The sequence below is a fragment of the Diceros bicornis genome, chromosome 1 (genome assembly GCF_020826845.1).
Source record: "Diceros bicornis minor isolate mBicDic1 chromosome 1, mDicBic1.mat.cur, whole genome shotgun sequence".
NCBI classification, from domain to species: domain Eukaryota; kingdom Metazoa; phylum Chordata; class Mammalia; order Perissodactyla; family Rhinocerotidae; genus Diceros; species Diceros bicornis.
In genome coordinates, this window is record NC_080740.1 from 32,657,923 (window position 1) to 32,681,017 (window position 23,095).

The window sequence follows — 23,095 nt, forward strand, 5'->3', positions numbered from 1 at the left end:
GTAGAAAGAAACATCCTTTCTACATCTCAATAATTAGCTGCTTCCAAAGGCCTACTGTACACTTGAAAGATACGTCTAACTAAAGTTAAATTCTGACCATTATATCATGAGATGTAACAATTCTATAATCCACTTAATTTATATGCTACTTTTATTGGAAGCTCACTATTCTTTCTCAGCATAAAGTAAAAATATTTTCAACATCTCTGGGAAGGTACCATTTTCCATATTCTGCATTCAGAGAAGGAAAATTACATGCTTATGATTCTTCTGATTCAATCACAGGTTTTCAAATTCTTCAAGTATTATACTCACATGCCACATAATGACATTTTGGTCAATGATGGACTGCATATACAGTGATGGTGGGCCCATAAGATTAGTATCATAAACCTAGGTGTATAGTACCATCCAGGTTTGTGTAAGGACACTCTTTGCTGTTCACACAAGGACGAAACAACAGCCTAATGATGCATTTCTCAGAACGTATCCTAGTCATTAAGCAACCCATGACTGCATTTATTAAGGATCTTTTTTAAGGATTATACTAAGTGCTATATTCAACAAATAAAGAGTCAGAAATCTCAAACCATGAGTGTATAAATAACTAGCATATAAGATGAGCTTAAAGAGAGCTAAAGGTCAAAGAAGGAAGAGGTCACTGACTGAAATAAGTAGGAATGAGTCCATGTAGGAAGTGACATCTGAAATGAGCTTTGAAGAAGACGAAGACTGACAGATGGGAAAATCAGAATACTTCTTAGCTGTCAGAGATTCAGCTTTCATAATTTAGAATCATGAACAAACTCTACTCAATTAACAGTTAAGCATGGTAATAACACTGTGCTACACACATACCTCCAGTCCACATCTAAGTCTTCACTCACACTGGAGTCATCCTCAAGGTTATTGTTACCATCCAACATGAAAGCTTCCGGCTGTGCAAACTCATTGGCAGGCTCATTTCCCTCATCACTGCTGCTTTCATTGACTTCATTGTACTGTAACCAAGGAATTTCTCCCTCTTCCAAGGATGTTTGTTCTCTAATACAAACATTTTAAGGAAATAAAAAGTGTTATTTTAAAACACATCATAAAATTTTCTTTAAAGAATTCAACATAGTGAGATTCTTTATTCTTTGAATTCTAAACTCTTGGTACTTGTATGATTCCAAAAATCTGTTGTCTTCAACTGTACAATTATTTAAAGGGGAAGTGAATTTGTTATAGGGTCATATGTATATAGAAATAGCTCCTAATTACGTAATAACCTACTTATTTGGTATACGAATTACCTATGCTCCTGTAATTCCTCTTTTTGAAGGAGGAAAATAAGAAAAATTCACCTTAGACAACCTGAATTTTTAAACACTGCTCTTAGTAGTTTCTTTTCACAGTACAATAAAATCCATATTCCTCAGCCCTCTTCTCCAACTGTTACCTCTCACCACTCTTTCCCCCCTTTACTATACTCATACTATTCTTTCTACTCTTGGAACACATGGAGATCATTACCACCTTGGGGCCATTTCCTCTACCTGAAATGTTCTTTCACTAGATTTTTGCATAGCTACTCCCGCCTTGACATTCAGGTCAGAGGAAATGTCATCTCTTCAGAAGCCTGTCTTGACCAGTCATTTTAAGTAGCTCTCCAGTCACTGGCTACCACACCATTCTGCTTATTTTCATTATAGAACTTACTTTTACTTATCATTTTCTTATTTGTTTATTGTCAGTCTTTCTCCCACCAGAAAATAAGCTCACAGGAACAGAGGCAGACAAATGAATGGTACAGATAAAGAAAATAAGAGATAAAAGAAGCATGTCAAAACAACAGGGAAAAGGATTCTTCAATAAATGGTATTGGGACAACTGAGTACCCACCTGGAAGGAGAGACGTTAAATCTCTATGTCATTATTTACCCTTAAATAAATTCCACTTTTAAAAATGCCATGTGCACCCTCTTACCATCACTAAAACAACAGAAGTACTAGAAAAATCATGAGAGAAATTTTTACAAAAATCTCAGTGTCATTCTAAGCATGATGCAAAACCTTGAAGCCATAGACAAGCAGACGTTAAATTTTACAACATACACATTAAAGAAAACACTCAGGGAAGAGTCAAAACACCAAAAATTTGGACATCAAGATCAAATGGAGAAAAATTAATTCTAATACATGAGAAACAAAAGCATTTCAAGACTGCAATGAACTGAACAAAAGGTAAGAATTTTGTTTTTATATAATTATATTGGTAGGATTTTTAAAATTCATTTTATTTAACAGAAAATATCTTTTACTATATCAAAAGGCTAAATATTAGAGCAAACTCTTGGCAAAGTCAAATTTTAGTTTGAGTTTTAAGATGAGAAATGTTATACAACAATTTATATACCAACTTTAAGAGCAGTGCTAATTAGTATTCATTCTAATGTGCAAATTAGCTTTCATTTATGAAAGAGATGTAGACAATGTCCACATAAGAATCAACACATTTTATTTTATTTATTTATTCATTTTTTTTTTGTGAGGAAGATTGGCCCTGAGCTAACATCTGCCAAGCCTCCTCTTTTTGCTGAGAAAGACTGGCCCTGGGCTAACATCCACGTCCATCTTCCTCCACTTTATATGGGACGTCGCCACAGCATGGCTTGACAAACAGTGCATCGGTGCGCGCCCGGGATCCGAACCGGCGATCACCGGACCGCTGCAGCGGAGCATGCGCACTTAACCACTTGCGCCACCGGGCCGGCCCAAGAATCAACACATTTTAAATATAGAAACAGTATCTCTTAATATACCTAAACTCATAAATGTTTCTTTAATTTCAGATCCTAAACTATACTTCAGAATAACAGGTTTATAAGATTTAGTATTCAGTATAACCAGTCTAGTAAAATCAGAGAAATTAGCGTAACAAAATATGCTTACTTTGTAAAGTTTTAATGTCTAATATATAGATTGTGGATGTTTTCTTTTCACGCACCATAAAGTCCAATGAAATTTTAAACTCCAAGTGGATTCAAAATACAAAATCAAATGAAAAATTACTAAGTAACAGATCTTTGTTTACAACTTGATGAGAGCACTTGCCACACTATATTGTAATTCTTCTAGTGACTCACTTGTCTTCTCCTAGACTGGGAGCTTCTCAAGGGCATACATATGGTACTGTCTTTCATCATTATAGCCTCACCCCCTGTAACAAGTGCTTGGCACAAAATAGATACTCGCTCTCTATGTGTTGCAAAGGTAATAATAAATCCTTGAAAGACAATGTTTAACAAAACAAATAACTTAGAGATTATGCCTGGAATGGTCCTTGGAAATTTTTATTTCTAATATACTCTTACAAAAAATACATTTCTTTTTCTTATGATATAGACATCAAAATGACTAAGTTATTCTGTATTTCAGATATATAACATAAAACTCAAACATACTGGTGAAAATCATTCAGTATAAAAAATAAATATTAATTTATGTTTCTTTTTTAAATTCAAAGAAAAGAAAACTAAAATAAGAAATTTTCTGAATCTAAATAATTTATAACATATCATACATAAGCAATTCTTGGCTACATATTTTGATTAAACATTTGATTCTGTCTTTAATGATTCATTATAAGAGTTATAGACACAGAAAATAAGTGGTATATGGCATATTGCTTTCAACATGTTACATAAAGTTCACATAAATTCCTACCATCTAACATAAAACTTACCAGCCTAGAAGAGTGGCACTGTGCTGGGCCAGAGTTAGCTTGATAGCATAACAAAAAGAATTTTGCCCTTAAAAAAAAAGATTCTGAACAATAGCGTCAAAAGTGTCTTTCATTTTGTATAGCTAAGAACAGAACAAATATCCTCATGGGAATATAAGCATATAATGTAAGTTTAAATGCTTCAAAAACCTTGAAAACCTTTAGAGCATTATCTCAGTCTTCCTTCTCTCTCCGTATGCATACACCATACACACACCACCACACACATACTGTATGTAACACATTCACAAAAATTGAGATCTTCAAGCCCTTTTTTCATTTTGGTAATTCAAAAATCAACAGAAGTCAATATAGCGGCATAAGCAGACTCTGAACTCACCTCCTCCCACGGACACAGCCAATTTACAACTACTCGTGGAAAAACTACCCGAGAGAGAACTGAAAACTGGATAAGGGGAACTCCTGCAACAAAGGACAATCCTAATTGAGGTTGAAGAGGCAGAAACTACCTTCTGGAGAGAAAAAACGCTGCCTTCAAGCTGCCAACTTCATGGCAGACCGGGCGCAGCCCAAAGGTCCGCAGCCCTCCCTGGAGGAGCTGGGCTCTGAGCCGGGGAGCGCCCCCGCTGCGGGCATTTTGTGGACCCAGCACAATCGAGACAAGTGGCATAATATCTGACTTTGCCTGCTACTAAAGCATTGGGGAGTACCCCCAGAAAAGCTGGTTCACAAAGAAATTAAAACTGGCTCTTAAAAGGCCCACGCACAAATTCACCCATTTCAGAAAGCAACCTAAAATCACCAGAAAGAAAGGTGCACAGTGCTTTGGTGAAAAGAGACTCACCTGATAGGCTCTGAGTGCACTGCAGTGAGAGGTGAGACAGACCTCTCCAGGGACTGGGACATTGGTGGTGGCCATTGTTGTGGCCTGGTGTGGGTGTGCTGACACAGATGCCATTGGAGTTCTCCCTGGGGCCTGCCAGACCCAGGGTCTGCCCCACCCACTAGAGACCACCGATTTAATCCAGCTCAGACAGGGCAGGCAGCCCACTCTAGAGACTGGCCCCACCCAACAACAAACCCTCAGGCAACTTGTGGGCCTGCATAGATTGGTGACTGGATTCTCTGTAGCCTGGTGACTCAGCCCACTTCAGTGGGGCAGAGCGTGCACAAGGAGTGGATGGAGAGTGTGGGGTGGTGGTGGAGTGTGTGGGGCTCCCGCAGTGGAGAGACTGGGTCCACTTCAGGAGGTCGGGGCGCGCACATGGGGCAGGACTGTGTTGACTGCGTGTGTGGACCTGTGGGCGGCAGGGTTTGTCAGCTGCAGAAGACTTGTGCTTCTCAAAGACCCACATAGGGGGTTTGCCCCACCTTCCAAAGCCTGAAACAATTGGGTGCTCCCAAGCCTGAGGCCAGCCACACCCAGCTGCAATCCTCAGAGAGCTGACAAGAGACCTAAAGGCTGGAAGCTTATAGCATTTGTAAGCCCCTGAGCCTAACAACCTACCACGCTGGGGGCCTATTCAATTAAAAGAAATACTGAAACACATTGGTGGTATTAAAACTTGCAGCCAACTGTGCTGGGGCTCCCCACACCAGATAAAGAGACAGAAGGGCCCACAACAACTGCAAGCAGCTGAACACTACAACAGCTGGCCAGGAGCATAACTCAGCCTCCCTGGGTGCCTACAGGGAGAGTAAACAGGCCACAACAGAAGGACACATGGAGCCCACATAGGGGTCATCCCTGGAACATTGAGAACTGAGGGAAGCACACTGCAGACCTCCTAAGGCATCACTTATATAAGATCACCCATCCAAGAGAAGGAGATGTAGCTGACCTACCTAATACGTAGACACAAGCACAGGGAAAGAGGCAAAATGAGGAGGCAAAGGAATACATTCCAAGTAAGGGAACAGGACAAAACCCTAGAAAAGGAACTGAGTGAAACAGAAATGAGCAACCTACCCGACAGAGAGTTCAAACAAAGAGTGTTAAGGATACTCACTGATCTGGGGAAAAGAACAGATGAACTCAAGGAGAATGTCAACAAAGAAATGGAAGATATAAAAAAGAACCAATCAGGAATGAAGAAAACAATACTGGAAATGAAAAATTCACTAGAGGAACTCAAAAGCAGAGTAGAGGATACAGAAGAACGGATCTGTGAGCTGGACGAAAGACTAGAAGAAATCACCCAAGCTGAACAGGTAAAAGAGAAAAGAATTAAAAAGAGTGAGGACAGTCTAAGGGACCTCTGGGACAACATCAAGTGCACTCACATTTGTGTTATAGGTGTCCCGGAAGGAGAAGAGCGAGACAAAGGGACAGAGAATCTATTTCAAGAAATAATAGATGAAAACTTCCCTAACCTAAGGAAGGAAACAGACTTCCAGGTACAGGAAGCACAGAGAGCCCCAAACAAGATAAATCCAAAGAGGCCCACACCAAGACACATCATAATCAAAATGTCCAGAATTAAAGATAAAGAGAGAATCCTAAAAGCCACAAGAGAAAGACAAGTTACATACAAAGGAAACCCCATAAGGCTATCAGCTGACTTCTCAGCAGAAACCTTACAGGCTAGAAGAGAGTGGCACGAGATATTTCAAATGCTAAAAGGAAAAAACTTACAGCCAAGAATACTCTACCCAGCAAGATTATCATTCAAAACGGAAGAAGAGATCAAAAATTTCCCAGACAAGCTATATATGACAAACCCACAGCTAATATCATCCTCAATGGTGAAAAACTGAAACCTATCCCTCTAAGACCAGGAACCAGACAAGGATGCCCACTGTCACCACTCCTATTTAACATAGTACTGGAAGTCCTAGCCAGAGCAATCAGGCAAGAAAAAGAAATAAAAGAGATCCAAATTGGAAAGGAAGAAGTGAAACTGTCACTATTTGCAGATAACATGATTTTGTATATAGAAAACCCTACAGAATCCACCAAAAAACTTTTAGAAGTAATTAACGAATATGGTAAAGTAGCAGGATACAAAATCAACGTACAAAAATCAGTTGCATTTCTATACACTAACAACGAAGGAGCAGAAAGAGAAATTAAGAATACAATCCCATTTACAATTGCAACAAAAAGAATAAAATACCTAGGAATAAACTTAACCAAAGAGGTGAAAGATCTGTACACCGAAAACTATAAAACATTGCTGAAAGAAATTGAAGAAGACACAAAGAAATGGAAAGATATTCCGTGCTCTTGGATTGGAAGAATTAACATAGTCAAGATGTCCACACTTCCTAAAGCAATCTATAGATTCAATGCAATCCCTATCAAAGTTCCAACAGCATTTTTCACAGAAATACAACAAAGAATCCTAAAATTTATATGGAACAACAAAAGACCCTGAATAGCTAAAGGAATCCTGAGGAAAAAGAACAAAGGTGGAGGTATCACAATCCCTGATTTCAAAATATACTACAAAGCTATAGTAACCAAAACAGCATGGTACTGGCACAAAAACAGACACACAGATCAATGGAATAGAATCGAAAGCCCAGAAATAAACCCACACATCTATGGACAGCTAATCTTCGACAAAGGAGCCAAGAACATAGAATGGAGAAAAGAAAGTCTCTTCAACAAATGGTGTTGGGAGAACTGGATAGCCATATGCAAAAAAATGAAAGTAGACCCTTACCTTACACCATACACAAAAATTAAGTCAAAATGGATTAAAGACTCGAATGTCAGACCTGAAACTATGAAACTTCTAGAAGAAAACATAGGCAGTACGCTCTTCACCATCGGTCTTAGCAACATATTTTCAAGCACCATGTCTGACTGGGCAAGAGAAACAATAGCAAAAATAAACAAATGGGACTACATCAAACTAAAAAGCTTCTGCACAGCAAAGGAAACCATCAACAAAACGAAAAAACAACCTAACAACTGGGAGAAGATATTTGCAAGCCATACATCTGATAAGGGCTTAATCTCCAAAATATATAAAGAACTCACGCATCTCAACAACAAAAATACTAACAACCCAATTACAAAATGGGCAAAAGACCTGAACAGACATTTCTCCAAAGAAGATATACAGATGGCCAATAGACACATGAAAAGATGTTCAACATCATTAACTATCAGGGAAATGAAAATCAAAACTACACTGAGATATCACCTCACGCCCGTCAGAATGGCTATAATTAACAAGACAGGAAACAACATGTGTTGGAGAGGATGTGGACAGAAGGGAACTCTCATACACTGCTGGTGGGAGTGCAAACTGGTGCAGCCACTATGGAAAACAGTATGGAGAGAACTCAAAAAATTAAGGATAGAACTACCATATGATGCAACTATCCCACTGCTGGGTATTTATCCAAAGAACTTGAAAACACCAATGCGTAAAGATACATGCACCCCTGTGTTCATTGCAGCGTTATTCACAATAGCCAAGACTTAGAAGCAACCTAAGTGCCCATCAAGGGACGAATCGATAAAGAAGACGTGGTATATATACTCAATGGAATACTACTCAGCCATAAGAACCGATGAAATCCAGCCATTTGTGACAACATGGATGGCCATTGAGGGTATTATTCAAAGTGAAATAAGTCAGAGGGAGAAGGTCAAATACCGTATGATCTCCCTCATTAAGTAGTAGTAGATAACAACAACAAACAAACACATAGAGACAGAGATTGGATTGGTGGTTACCAGAGGGGAAGGGGGGAGGGAGGAGGGCGAAAGGGATAACTCGGCACGTGTGTGGTGATGGGTTGTAATTAGTATTTGGGTGATGAACGTAATGTAATCTATGCAGAAATAGAAGTATAATGATGTACACCTGAAATTTACACAATGTTATAAACCAATGTCATTGCAATAAACAAAACAAAAAAAAATCAACAAAATGCCATTACAATTTATGAGACAGACATTATCTAATCATGTCTCCAAATGGCCAATTCTAAAAAATGCAATCCAGTAGATGGAAGATGTCGAAGCCTGTACCTACCACCACCACCACCAAAGTCACAGGTATTTCAAGTGGCAAGGAAAACTGCCAACTTGTCCTTCTGAGCATTTTCAGCACAGCTTGGAGGAAATGAATGCTGCCACCATGACAGGAAGCTGAAAATGCCCCATCCTTTACCCTCACAACCTACGCCCAGTCAAAATCCTAGAAGACCACCAGCATCATCTATTCTCTTAACTTCAGGCTACACTGTTACCTCAAAGCTTCAGATAAATAGACTGTTGGTGTCTTTATGATTTATGCTTTATGATTAAAGACCCCTATTTCTCAATAACAGAAACTAAATTTAATGACATTATGTGAATAGCAATATTAAAATTATCAAAATATATTAATAAACTGATACTGAGTATTTTAAAGAAATTTTCATTAAAAGGTTTTAAAATATGCTATCATATAATCATGCATCATAGTATTTTCATTAAAAGGTTTTAAAATATGCTATCATATAATCATGCATCATAGTATTTTCTGAGAAAGGAAGCAAACGAAAGGCAGATAAACTAAACCCCTGAAACCACCAACTACAGTACTCTGATTTTACAAATCTGAGTGGCTTCATTTAGCTAATAAATCAGCAATTCAAGTATCTTTTATTTGCAGCACAGAACTTTAAATCTTTGGGTTAATCCCAACATTTTAAAGGGCTGAAGCTTCCATAAAATAATCTAGCTACATTACAAGAAATTTACATTATAGAATCCTGGAGAATGTACTAAACATTCCTAATTGGTATTTAACTTACTAGTTTTCATTTTAAACTCGACACATTTAAGTAGTTGCTAAGATTTAGGTATAGCATCTTTTTTTTTTGGTGAGGAAGATCAGCCCTGAGCTAACACCCGATACCAATCCTCCTCTTTTTTGCCAAGGAAGACTGGCCCTGAGGTAACATCCGTGCTCATCTTCCTCTATTTTATATGGGATGCTGCCACAGCATGGTGCCACACGCGGTGCGTCGGTGCGCACCTGGGATCCAAACCCGTGAACCCCAGGCTGCCAAAGTGGAGCGCATGCTCTTAACCGCTTGCGCCACTGGGCAGGCCCAATATAGGCTCATTTTTAATACTTCTAATTGTACAGCAAATTTTTAAGATTTCAAATCCCTATCTTGCAGGTGAAGTACAAAGGAAAGGAACTGAAATTTTAATTAAGAGTCAAAACAACCTAAAGGGGAATTACAGCTTACAAAATCAAGGGCACCCTGTTCCATGTCATCCAATCACAAAGATAGAATCCCAGAACTTAATTTGAAGAACCGTTTCTCTATTCTAGTAAATTTAGATTTATTTATCTAAATTAATAGGAAATTAATAGGAAAGGTAAATAAATAGGAAAGGCAAAATATTTGTTAAATTTTTATTAAAAATTTTTAAGAGTATTTACATAAAATGTTTGTAAAGTAGCCAGAATAGCTGGAAAAGCCTAAAGGAAAATATACAAGTGTGATGTTACTAATTTAACTTTAAATTCAAAAACATAAATCTCAAATGCTACCATCTAGCAATTATTCAGTGTATATACCTATTAAGTCTGCTGTCCAGCTCTCTGAAAGCCTATTTCCCACCTTTGCTTCTTTCTTTAAATTTCACAACCTTCCTATCCTCTCCAACTCTCAACATCCAGTAACAACGAGAATACTGAAGTCACCAGACTCATCTTTTCTTCCACCAGCGAATCTACAGACTCACCTAACTTGTACCAACATACTACCTTTCCACTAGTTACAACGGAAGAGTCTCTGCTCCTAAAAGCCCTCTCCTTGAGATCTGGATCCCAACCCTTCTCATATTTTCAAGGACTTCACTTTATCTTTCCTATCATTAGTCAGTTACTCTCTTCTAGAACATTCTATAAGCAAATAATAATGTTTCTAGTTTATGGGATGTAAGGACAACATGTTTCTAGGCCAAACATCTACCTGTGGTCCCTTTCCTTTCGTAAAGAAATAGGTACAGTAACTGTCTCCACTTTCTCACTTTTAATTATCTGTTTTTTAACTCCTTTTTTTCCCAAATACAAAATATATGCAATCTTTGTAATTTAAATTACAAAGCATATTATACTAAACATCCATAAACCCACCACCCAAACCAAGAACCAGAATATTACCACCGACTAGCATACATATTGTGCTCTACACCTATCCTACTCCCTTGCCCTTACCCCCCAGAGAAAAGTATTTTCTTGATGCTGCTGCTGCCATTCCATTGCTTTTTGAAAGAACTTCTATTTCTGTATACTTAAACAAGATACTTATTTCAGCTTGTTTTTAAGCTCTGTGAAATAGATATCACACACATTATTTTTCCAGGAATGGTTGTTTTCACTCAGCATTGTATCTCTAAGATTCATTCATGTTTTTGCATGTAACTGTGGCTCATTCACTCCCAGTGCTATATAATACTCCACGTATGAATACACCACTAATTTTTCTCTATTAATATTTGAGTACTATCCAGTTTTATAGCCTTCATGAAAAGTACTTCAATGAACATTCTTGTACACGACTTCTGGGCCATACGGGAAAGTTTCTCCAGCGTTTATAGCTCAAAGTGGAATAGCTGGGTAGTCTACTGTGCAAATGTTAATACATAATTTTAATGGTTTTGATGTATTTCATACCTCAGCAAGCACTGTGTAAGAAGTGATTCATATCCTCCACAACACCTGACATTGTCAAATTTCCTAATTTTTGCTAATCTATCAGGTGGGTAAAACATGATACCTCCTTGTGATCTTTCTGCTCTAAGCATCTTTTGATATTTTTATTCCCCATTAACATTTCCTCTTCAGTGAATTATCTGCTCAATGTTTTGCATTAGATTGTCAGGTTTTCTTACTGATTTCTAGAAGTTCCTTATACATTCTGCACATTAAGACTTTATATTCTCTAAATGTATTCTTCTAGTTTGTTTCTTTCCTTTTCAGTTCCTCTTCTTTTTATATGTTTTTGCCTTTTAATGTTTTCCCACCATGCCATGCTGACTAAAACCTCTGCCACAATGGCTACAGAAATGGTGCTGGTGAGCACACTTGTCTTGCTCCTGATTTTAAGGAGGGGAATTTTTTAATTCTTCCTTATTGAAAATGATTTCTACTTTTTTTTTTTTTGTAGATACTTTCTATCAAGTCAAGGAAATTCTGTTCTAATCCTAGTTTCTGAGTTTCTATCACGATGAGATGTTGAATATTACTAACTGACGTTTTTCTGCATCTATACAATCTATCATATGAATTTTCTCCAGTATTCTGCTAATGTAGTGAATGACATATACAGGTATTCCTCGTTAAACTACCTTGGCATTTCTGGAATAAACTCAGATTGGTAATTGAGTTTTATCTTTAAAAAAAAAAAACCACAAATTCAGATTTCCAATAATTCTGTTTAAGATTTTAACATGTTTTTAATGGATGAAATAGGCTTATAATTTTCTTCACATACTCTTTTGGTATTAGAGTTATACTGGTCTTATTAGAATGACTTGGAGAAATAGTTCTTTTTCTATTCTCTCAAAGAATGAAGTGATATGATCCTTAAAAGTTTAGCTTAAGAGAATTCAGCTCTAAAACCATCTAGATCAATTGTTTTCTCCATGGGAAGATTTTAAACCATTGAGTACACATCTATAATAGTTATAGTAGTATTCAGGTTTCCTATTCTTGAGTGTGTTTTGATAAATTCTATTTTTCTAGGAATTTGTCAATTTCTTCTAAGTTTTCAAATTTACCAGTACAAAGTTTATAGTACTCTATTTAGTCCATCCAATCTTTATTGTATTTGTAGCTGTAACCATTTCTGTATTTCAGTATTATTTATTTGTGTCTTGTCTTTATTTTCTTGTTTACTATCCAAATGGATTGTCTGATTTTCTTAATCTTTTCAAAGTATCAACTTCTGATTTCTTTGATCCTCTCTATTTTAACTGTATTCTAATTCATCGATTTTTGCTTTATCTTCCTAACTCTAATTCTTACCTCCTCATTTTCTTTGCTTATTCTAATATTCCTTTTTCTATTTTAAGTTAAATGCGTAGCTCCTCCATTTTCAGCTCTTCTTCTTCTTTTCTAACATAAGTATCTATAAAGATAAATTTCCCTTTAAATACCAATTTCATTGTATCCCACAAATTTTGACTGGTGGTATTTTCATTATTGTTCAGTTATGAGCATTTTAAATTTCTATTATGATTTCTTCTTTGTCCTACTGATTATTTAGAAGGATGAATAATTTAAAATTAACGGGTTTTTTTAATTTATATTTTTATTTATTTCTAAAGTTAACTGCATTGTGGTCAGACAATCCAGTCTGCAGGATATTGATTCTTTCTAATGTGTTAATCTGTGCTTTGTAGCCTAGTACATGTTCAGTTTTTGTGTGTTTGTGTATCCTACAGGATACAGTCTTCTTTAAACCATACTTAAATGAGTTGTTCAAATCTGCTAAAGATAGACAAATCTTTTTATATCTATGAATTATTCGTAATTGAGAAAGGTATTTAAAAATTTCCCAATATGACAACAAATTTGTCAATACTCTCTAGTTTGCTTAAATGTTCATTTATATATTTTGAGTCTAATTTATTAGGTGCATTCAAGTTTAAAACTGCTACATTTTATTGGTAATTGGACTTACCTGTAGTGACCCTCACTCTCCCCAATGATGCTTTTTTAAGTTCTACTTTGCTAACGTTAATATAACTATTCCATCTTCTTTTAGTTAGCATTTGCCTGAAATACCATTTTCTATCCTTTTACTTTCAATCTTTCTGTATACTTATGCTTTAAGTGTGTCTTTTGTAAACAGGATTTAACTCTCAAAAAAAACCCAATTGATTTGAAGCTTTGTCTTGTACAAGCAGATATTAGGCAATTTGTATTTATTACAGGACTGTTCCTAACCTAATTTTTCATTTTTCTTTTTCCTTTTTGATGCCTTTTTCTTCCTTTCTTTACTTTTATTTGGATTGACTTTAAATGTTCTTTTTCCACGTGTTAATTCCTTTTTCCTCCTCTACAGGTTTCAGTACATATAGACTATATTTATTCTCATAGTGGTGATTCTTGCAATTTTACCATACAAATTAACCTATGTCAAAAGTTACCTTTCAACCCTCTCCCAAACAAACAATACACTTCAACTCTGATCTTCCCCCTGCCAACTTAAATACTATTGCTGTCCAGTGTTTTAGTTCTGTCCCCCTCACCCACACTTTTATGTTTTTTAACAAATTACTGAGTTTTATTATTGTAGGATATCCATGCAAGTAGCTGATGACTTCCAAATGTGTTTCTGTTTAGACTCACAAATCTCTATATCTAAGTACAATCTGGGACATTTCTCTTAAACTTGAAAGTTAAATATCCAAGTGCCTACTTGCCATCTATGCTGCATGTCTGTCTAACTGGCACTTAAAACTTCCAAAAGGAGTTCCTACTTCCCAGTCCTCTCCCTAGACTTCCCTATCTCAATGACATTAATATCTATTCAATGTTCAAACCAAAAAGCCCAGTCATAACTGACTGATTCCTCATTATTCCTCAACTCACACCCAATCCATCCTATTCTTTATAATTTGAAAATATTTTCAAACCTGTTTACCTTTTTTAATCCTCACTACCATCTCGTAGTACAACAACCTAACCCATTCCCCACTTTTTTTAGTCCCTTTCCAATTCAATTTGCACAAAGCAGTTAGAACGTTCTTTTAAAAATGTGCGTCAAATCAGTTAATTTTCCACTTAAAATCTGACTGCTCTCTGGATAAATTCCAGATGCTATATGTCCTGCATAGTCCAGTTCTTACCCACTTCATCTCATATCACCCTTCTTTCCACTCATTTGCTTCATTACCTTCAGATATGCAAGCCCTTTCCTTTTTAATACTTCTGCTCTTGTCTTTCCTTTTGCCTAGAAAGCTCTTCCTCAACTGCTAATTCTCATCATTTAGATCCAGCTCAAAAGTCAATTCCTAAGAGTTGTCCTCCCTGACCACCCTAACTAATGTAGGCCTCTATCAGTTAGTGTTTACCACTTAGTGTTTTATTTCCTTCACAATAATCATCACAGCTTGTAATTTATCATGTTTGTATCCTGTTTATTATTGGCCTCTCCGACCACAATGTTGGCTTCACGAGGGAATCTTATTTGTCTCGTTCACTGATATAATCCCAGGATCCAGCACAACGTCTGGCACATATTAAACACTCAATATATTTGTTGAATGAATTAATAATTATTATTTCAAATTACATATGAAATATTTAATAAGACAACTGAACATAAAATTAGGAAGAGAAAAAACCACCACCTCAATTTACTACTGTCAAAATCAATTATGTTTGAAAATTTCTTTCTTTACAGATTTTCTAATATATTTTGTCCCCGGATTTTCTTACAGAGTTACTCTCAAGCTGGAAATTTACACCTTTGAGAAGTACAAATTTTAATGTTAATCCAAGCCAGAAGAGTTTTTTCCTAAGAAAACATATTTACCAAAATAGATCCCATGAGATTAGAACCAACCTTATCATAGGAAAAAAATGAAAATTCAAAGAGATACTCTCTTTTACTCTCAAGCGTAAAAGGTTTCAAAAGTAAACACAACTTTTAAAGGAATAAATAAGCTATTTAAGCAATAAGCTATGTAAGCAAGCTTTAAAGGAATAAATAAGTTATTTAAAGGAATAAATAAGCTATTTAAATACCAAAGGATACAAAATGAAAAAGAAAGCATATACATTCTTGTAGCAAATCAAGTATCAAACTGTTATTGAGACAAAAAACTAGAAACAATTCACACTATGGGTCTCAATATAAAAATCTTATGTAAAACATTAGCAAACAGAATCTAGCAGCTCATTAAGACAACAATAAACCATGACTATGTGATCATGTTGGGTTTATTTCAAGAAGCAAGGGTATCTGAATGTTAGGAAATCTAGTAACAGAATAATTCCTCATGATCATTAGGTCAAAAGTGAAAAATCATTATGATCATTTCCATTGATGCTAACAAGACTTTAATAAAATTCAACATTCTTGCTAGAAACCTATAAAGTAATAACAGGGGGATATTTCCTTAGTGTGATTTAAAAACAAACTGTGTGTGTGTGTGTATATGAAATCAACCTAAAAGCTAGAATCATTCTAGAAATACTAGGGCAAGGGTTAGTAAACTATGGCCCACAATCTGTTTATAAATAAAATTTTGTTGAAAGACAGCTACACTCATTCTTTTTCATATTGCCTATGGCTACTTTTACACTATAACAGTAGAGTTGAGTAGCTGCAATAGAATGGCACACACAGCCGAAAATATTTACTATCTGGCTCTTTACAGCATAAATTTGACAATCCCTGTACTAGAGCATTCCCATTAAAGTTAGGAAAAGATAAAGATGTTTACCATTAATCACTGATTTCTGGAGATATCATCCAAGGCAATTAGACAGGAATATTAAAACTTCAGCTTTTGCAACTGCCTCCATTTCTGTGAATCAATCACCGATTTCCCTCTTGAGGCTGCCCCTTCTCCCTTGCCATTATCTCCACTGCATAGCAATGGCAGTAATTCACTCATACCTAACTCAACCAAAATCATCTTCTAAATGCCCAAGTTTTCTTTAATAAAGCAAAGTGGAAACATATACTGTATCTCAATAGAAGATACTGAAATTGCCAGCATTTTCAATTTAATTGTTCTTTGTAAAATAATATCAAAAGCATAACGAAAAAATCAGTAGGAGCTACTGGTCCTACATAGGGCTTGTAAATGCAATTAATAGCATACCCAACATTTAAATGCAATACATACCATACTTGCACAATACACATAAAAATAATAAATCTGTTAACATACCCTTCCTGAAGAGACAATTCTTGGTTTTCTTCTTCAGGACCACTGCTATCACTTTGTAGTTCAGGTTCATTCTCATCTTTTCCTGGCAGAGTCTCCCAGCTTTCATCACTCGAGGACTGATCTTTTTCTGTACCAGAAAATCGATGAGGCAAAGAAGCAGACCATTCTCCATCACTGCACTCTGAACTGCAAATTTAGAAGAGAATTAAAATAAACCACCACTACATGTGCATTTATTATGTGGAGTGTTAACCAGGCACCGCGCTATAGAGTGGACAAGTGACGCCCCACATGTTGCATCAGGTGTCAATTCAATTTTTAAAATATTTTAAAAATAAATACAGAAATAAATATATTCAGCAGAATGTAACTTTTTCAAATGAACATAGCATATAGCAAATTAAGGATTATCAATTTATTATTTTCTTCACTAAGGTAAATAATTCCACAGTGCTTAGGTATAGGTTCTTCATATTTCAGACATGTTTCTAAATAAAACTTTAAATATAATTTGGTAATCATAAACTAAATGCTATCTGGCATAAATAATAATAGATTTATTACTCACCTGATCTGACTAAAACAACTTTGTAATTACATATTGACAACTGATGACATATCCTCTAGGAATAATTTTCTACTATTACCAAGTTTTAAAAGCTTAAACTATTTTTTTCCTTCCTTTTTCATAAAAGACTTTAAAATGGACAGAGACTCAAATTCATAAAAAGCAGCACTGACAAATCTTTACTGAAGTCCTCTGGTAGGACTGTGAACATAAAATAAATTTCAATTCAAGAGAATAATTAGATAAGGAACCAAAAGGTATGGTAAAAGGGTTAATAAAGAACCTCAGAAAATTACTTTTGGTTATATTTAACTTGAGTTAATTCGATTACATTTAACTACTCTTAAAGCACTAGTCACCTTAGACTACCAAAGGCTAAAGTATTACTTATCAATGCTGAAAATAAATCTTAAATGCCTCTTCCAACCATATCAACCATCTGGTCAAGAATCCCCTTAAAGATTTCTCTGTGTGCAATGACTTTTGAGAAACCAAAAAATAACAAACTTCAGTTTACGTTTTTGAAAGGAAGTGGTAATTGGTAGGAAATTATCTTTTCTTTATGATTATGATATATTATTAATATCTAGACTAGTTAGTTCCTCCTTCTACAGGCAGATGAATCCAAGAGATCAAGATGCTATTAAAAAAAGCAGCACTAATCTGAGTTCTGAGGAGTTAGAAAAAGAAAATAAATAAAATCAACTTCCAATTTTCAGTAAATGATGGGCAACAGGGCACAAACGTCCTGGAAAAGGAATGCAAGATAGCCCTGGTGTAGCAAATAGAAGGTGTTCCTTCAGACGGGCATGAGCCCAAGTTGCTTGTAGTCTGTAAAATCTTCTGTGATCCAAAGAATAATCTAAGATCAAGTAAATCATTTCTAGACTTGTATCAGTGTCAAATCTAACAGAAAATAGTTTTAAAGGAGCTTATAGTTTCCTTGATTATGAAGCTTCTCAAATTCAAAGCTAAATTACCAACTCCAATTTTGATGTGTCTTTAACAATTAGGGTAAGTTTTCTATATTAATTTGAGGTAATTTTTAACATATTTACTTAAAAGAAAACCCCATTTTTTTAAGTATTTCACTCAGAGAATGATCCTGCCCAGAAAGATAACACATAAAACTTCTGACCTTTTCTGAATTAATAAAACGGATCGAATATTTCCAAATTCCAATATAAAAAGAATGTCTATAATCAATAGTCAATATATTTAAGAAACCTATGTCAAGGATTAGTAAACTACAGCCTCTCAGCCAAATCTGGCCCAACTGCCTGTTTTTTACGGTCTGTAAGCTAAAAATGGTTTTTTTACATGTTTATATTTGACTTTGCCTTTTAGTCAGCAAAACTAAAATATTTACTATCTGGCCCTTAAAGAAAAAGTTTACAGACCCCTGGCTTGTATCATTATTACTCTTTACACATAACCCTCACCTCTAAGTAGATAACTTTTAAATATACATCTTCAGCCCTGACCACCATACTAAGCTTTCATAATCACTAACTGCCCACAAAACACTTTTAGATTTTCATTCTCCTTTTCAAAAGTCATATTTTTATAACAAAATTCATCTGCCAGATAAGTTTCTTTCTTGATTTTCTATCTGCTAATGGTAGTACCCTGTTCTCAAGCAGGAAACCACGTATTTTTGACTCTTCACAAACTCCCCGTGTTTAAGTCCCTTCTTACTTTCCATTCTTTCTGTATAATGGCTCACATATCCTAGCTCCTTTATCACCATTTCTCCTAAAAAACCCTGGTTCAAGCGCTTTTCTCCAAACCTAGACCTAGACAGTCAATTATTAATTGGTGTCCATAAATTTAATCTCACTCCCTCAACTCATTTAAAAAATGCATTTTGACTATCACTATCACTTCAATTTATATCAAATAGTACATTTATAATATTACTCCAACAACCTTTAACAGTTCTTTTTCCTAAAGCAGTATTTCACAAACTTAAGCCATTTGCCTACTGCCCTCACAATTTTTGCTATAGTTGTACATTAACACTGTGTCCTAAGGTACCGTAGTTGAGAACACAGGTTCTGAGTCAGCTTGCCTGAATGTGAATCCACCACTCAATAGCAATGAAAAAGTTACTTAACCTCTCTGTGCTTTTTTTGCCTCACATATCAGGTGAATATAATAATAGCATCTAACAGCTCATTGAATTCATGAGGAGTAAATCAGTTAATACATACAAAACATTCTAACAGTACCTCGTAAATAATAAGCAATCAACAACTGTTAGCAAATCTTTTTTTAACAACATATTTTTTTCACTCAAATACATTTACTTATCTCCTAAGCAATATCCATAAAATTCCAAATTTGATGTGCTAACTATATTTTTTTGATTCCCATTAAAATAAACACAAATGACAAAAATCGAAAACACTTGTCTGTGTACCACTTAATGTATTTCAGCCACTTTGGAAAATACTGGCCTATAAAAAAAAAAGTTTAAACTTTGAATAACATGTATGATTTACTACAATCTAATACCAGTTACTAGTACATTCTTACATCCAACTCATCCCTTACATGAATGCTCTATTCCAAATACTGTCCCCGAAGTGTGAACTTTCACCACAACCATTCCTCTCACCATCAAGAAGGTTTTCACAATCATTTCACCTTTTTGTGCCTTCAGGATCAGATCATTCCTTCCAGACCCTCTCCTATAAAACTGCTTCTTTTGTTTTTCAATGAATTCCTGGACTAGACTTCTTGTTTATTCAGTCCAACTCACTATGGCGCAGCTGCTTCTTTAACATCGCATTTAAAGGTATTTTTCATAAGTGCAAAATCACAGTTTCTTTAATAATTACCAGAAAAGCATCCAAGGAGATTAGTCTGAATACTCGTAATAGTACTTGTAACCTCTTAGAAGTTAACTAAGACTATGCAATCGCATAACTTGAAATAGAGAACTTCTAGTGATGTTAGCTTACTTGAAAAGGGCGAACAGTTAACCCTCTTTAAAGTATGTTCCAGATATTAATACACATTTGTGATTTAAGTGATAGAAAGTAACATACGGACAATTTCCTATTAATATTTCATTCTGAACATTATTATCTATGACAAATTTTAAACAATGTCTACTACTAATTTGTAGCTCTAAAAGTGCAAACTGGCTCAGACGGCTAGTTAGAGGAAACTATGGAACTATGATTAAGATTTTTACTGTGAAAACAAAAAATCTACCATAGGCAATTACTTTCTAAAGAAACAAAAGTACTGTATTTAACATCAGGTGAGACTTCCATCTATGACAGCCTCCTTTTCACCCCTGGCGGCAGAATGCCAGATTGGTAAGAGCCAGTTTTAAGGTCAGACAGATTTGGGTTAGGATCCTGGCTCGACACCTACTAGTGATGCAAGCCTGGGCAATTAACTTCCTTGAGCTCACTTTTCCTCATCTGTAAAATGAGCTATTAACATTTACTTTTCAAGTCTACAGTGATGTTTAAATGAATACTGTTTAAAATGTTTAACACAATTTTTGGAAATGTTTAACCTAAGTTTTGGAAAACAGTAAACACTAAATAAAGGTGGTAGTTATTTCATTATATAAGCTGTCTGCTTGGACATTTCAACTGGATTTCCTACCAGCACATCATTTTCCTCTCTTCTCTACCAAAGTCTACTCTACATCCTCTGGTTACTAAATGGCAATATCAACCTCCTGGTCACCCAATCATCTCAGTCTCTGTTTATACCAGAGGTCAGCAAATTATGTCCTGGCCCATGAGCCAAATCTGATCACCTGTCCATTTTTTAACAGCCTGGAAGCTAAAATGGTTTTTTGTATTTTTAAATGGTTATACAAGTACCTCCATAATATCCTCCATTTAGCTTTTTGGTCCACAAAGCCTAAAATATTTACTATCTGGTCACCTTTTTAAAAAAAAGTTTGCAGGACCCTGGTGTCCACAGAAGATGAAGCAAAGAAGAACCCAACATAGGTCAATGGAAGAGAAACTGTGGAGAAGGAAAGGGTGAACAAACAGCTCAATAGTAGCACTGAAGTCAAAGAAAATGGTACTGAGAAAAGTCAATTGGCTATAGAAATCAGGAGGTCACTGTTAACATTAGAGAATACAGAAATAATACTGGGAGTTAGATTTCAAAGCGTTTAAGAAGAGTGGAAAGTGAAGGAATAGAAGCAGTGGGTGTGGAACATTTATTCTGAAAATTCAGCAGTGGAAGAGAAAACATAAACAGGCAAGTAGTTAACAGAGGGAGGCACACCAAGGGAAGATTTTCCCCAGGATTTAGAAAAATCAGAGTGAGAGGTAGAGGGAAGCAACTTAGGAGTATGGGTAATAAATAAGTAAGGTGTCAGATACGACTGTAGGCACAGAATGAGAAAAGTTATCTCTCTTCATTGAAGAAGAAATTAAAAATAGGAATAGATACTAACATATTCTAATATAGAGAAGAGGAAAACAAGAAAGTTCACATTTAACTATGTCAGTATCTCCAGGAAAGCAGAGACAAAGTTATCTACTAAGAGTGACAAGACTGTATGGAACTAAAAGCAAAAAGAGAAAGATTTAAAAATAACTTTTCAAGGAGAGTAAGCAACAGAAGAAATAGGACACAAAATGACCATGGAATAGTGAGGACCCATTTGTTCTGGATTATAAAAGCACATGAGTTCAACATTTTAAATTTCTCAAAGTAAAAATTAAATTAAGTACCACTTTGATTTTCATATGCTCTTTCATTAGTATTATCTCCCATTAGCATCTGGAGCTATATTCAAAAGCATACAATCATAACTTACTCCAATGTTACACTCTTTACACATTCAATTGTGAACCAAAAAAGCTTTTTTCACATACAGAATGAAATTATATGTGATTTCTAGCCAAATAAAATAATTTATGTACAAATCCTAGGTAGAAATAAGATACAGAAGTAAAACTAGCCAAAAGCAACCTCCTATTCCCTTGAATCCCCAAGGAACTGGTTTGTTTATCTTCCATGGCATTTATCACATCCATAAACCTCAACTACATAGGAGCCTAGGGAAAAGTGAAATTTTAGATGATCCTGTTATCTGACTAGCTGAAGAGCAAAAACACTTTTCGAATTTTATTGAAAATACTCTGGATGGAAATTATGTTAAAACATATCATATAATTCTCTGCATTTGCAAAGATAGTATACAGAACATAATCTAAGCAGTCTGGGACATTTCACCACTATTAATACTGAACTATGTTGTAATACAGTACACGAATAGAAGTTGTTCAAATCTATAAGGCTGCTTAATTTAGTAAATAAGGCCCAGATGGTTGCTCTTTCCGGTCTTTTCCCTTAATATCAGAATATTGTAATCTGTAACTCCCTAGCATGCCCAAGGAACAAAGCTATTTACCCCTAATTTACTCCTTCTAAACATCTATGAACTTGGAAACAAGATAAAAAGGTTAGCTAAAATGTTAGCGCATGTGCTTTAAGATCTCTGTTTTGGCTGCTCATAGATGTTTTATTTATTGGGCTACAGGGAGATCAGAGGAGCTCTTTCTTCATGGCTCTCAGCTAACTTACGTAGAAGAGGAAAGGACCTGAATTTAGTCTCATGATAATTATCTATTTTGTCTTCCTCATAAGGCTGGTGAACACTAGGGGAACGAGGATCATTATTATTTGCATTTACAGAAAACTCAGAACAAGGCAGGACACTTAAGAGGATTTCAATAAATCCTTTTTGAATATATCAAATTGAAATCAACTAAATGGCTAATATTCCTTTTATTTTCCCAACGTCATCAACAACAAAAAAAGTTGTCCCGACAGTTTTATCTTAGGTAAGTTTTACCTTTTAAGCAAGGTTAAGGCCCAGGGACACAAAAACTCTGAAAGAAATCTTAAGTGCTATAAGAAATGGTCAGAA

General features: G+C 35.4%; 1 protein-coding gene across 2 annotated transcripts in view; it reads right to left on the bottom strand.

Moving 5' to 3' along the window:
• PJA2 (praja ring finger ubiquitin ligase 2) overlaps positions 1–23,095 on the bottom strand; it is a 70,855-nt gene that overhangs the window by 24,504 nt on the left and 23,256 nt on the right. For both annotated transcript variants that reach the window (XM_058538298.1, XM_058538292.1), the window contains 2 exons: positions 16,605–16,790; positions 859–1,044 (listed from right to left, as the gene is read on the bottom strand). In XM_058538298.1, the coding sequence (XP_058394281.1) occupies positions 859–1,044; positions 16,605–16,790 (372 nt within the window). The remainder of the gene's footprint in view (positions 1–858; positions 1,045–16,604; positions 16,791–23,095) is intronic.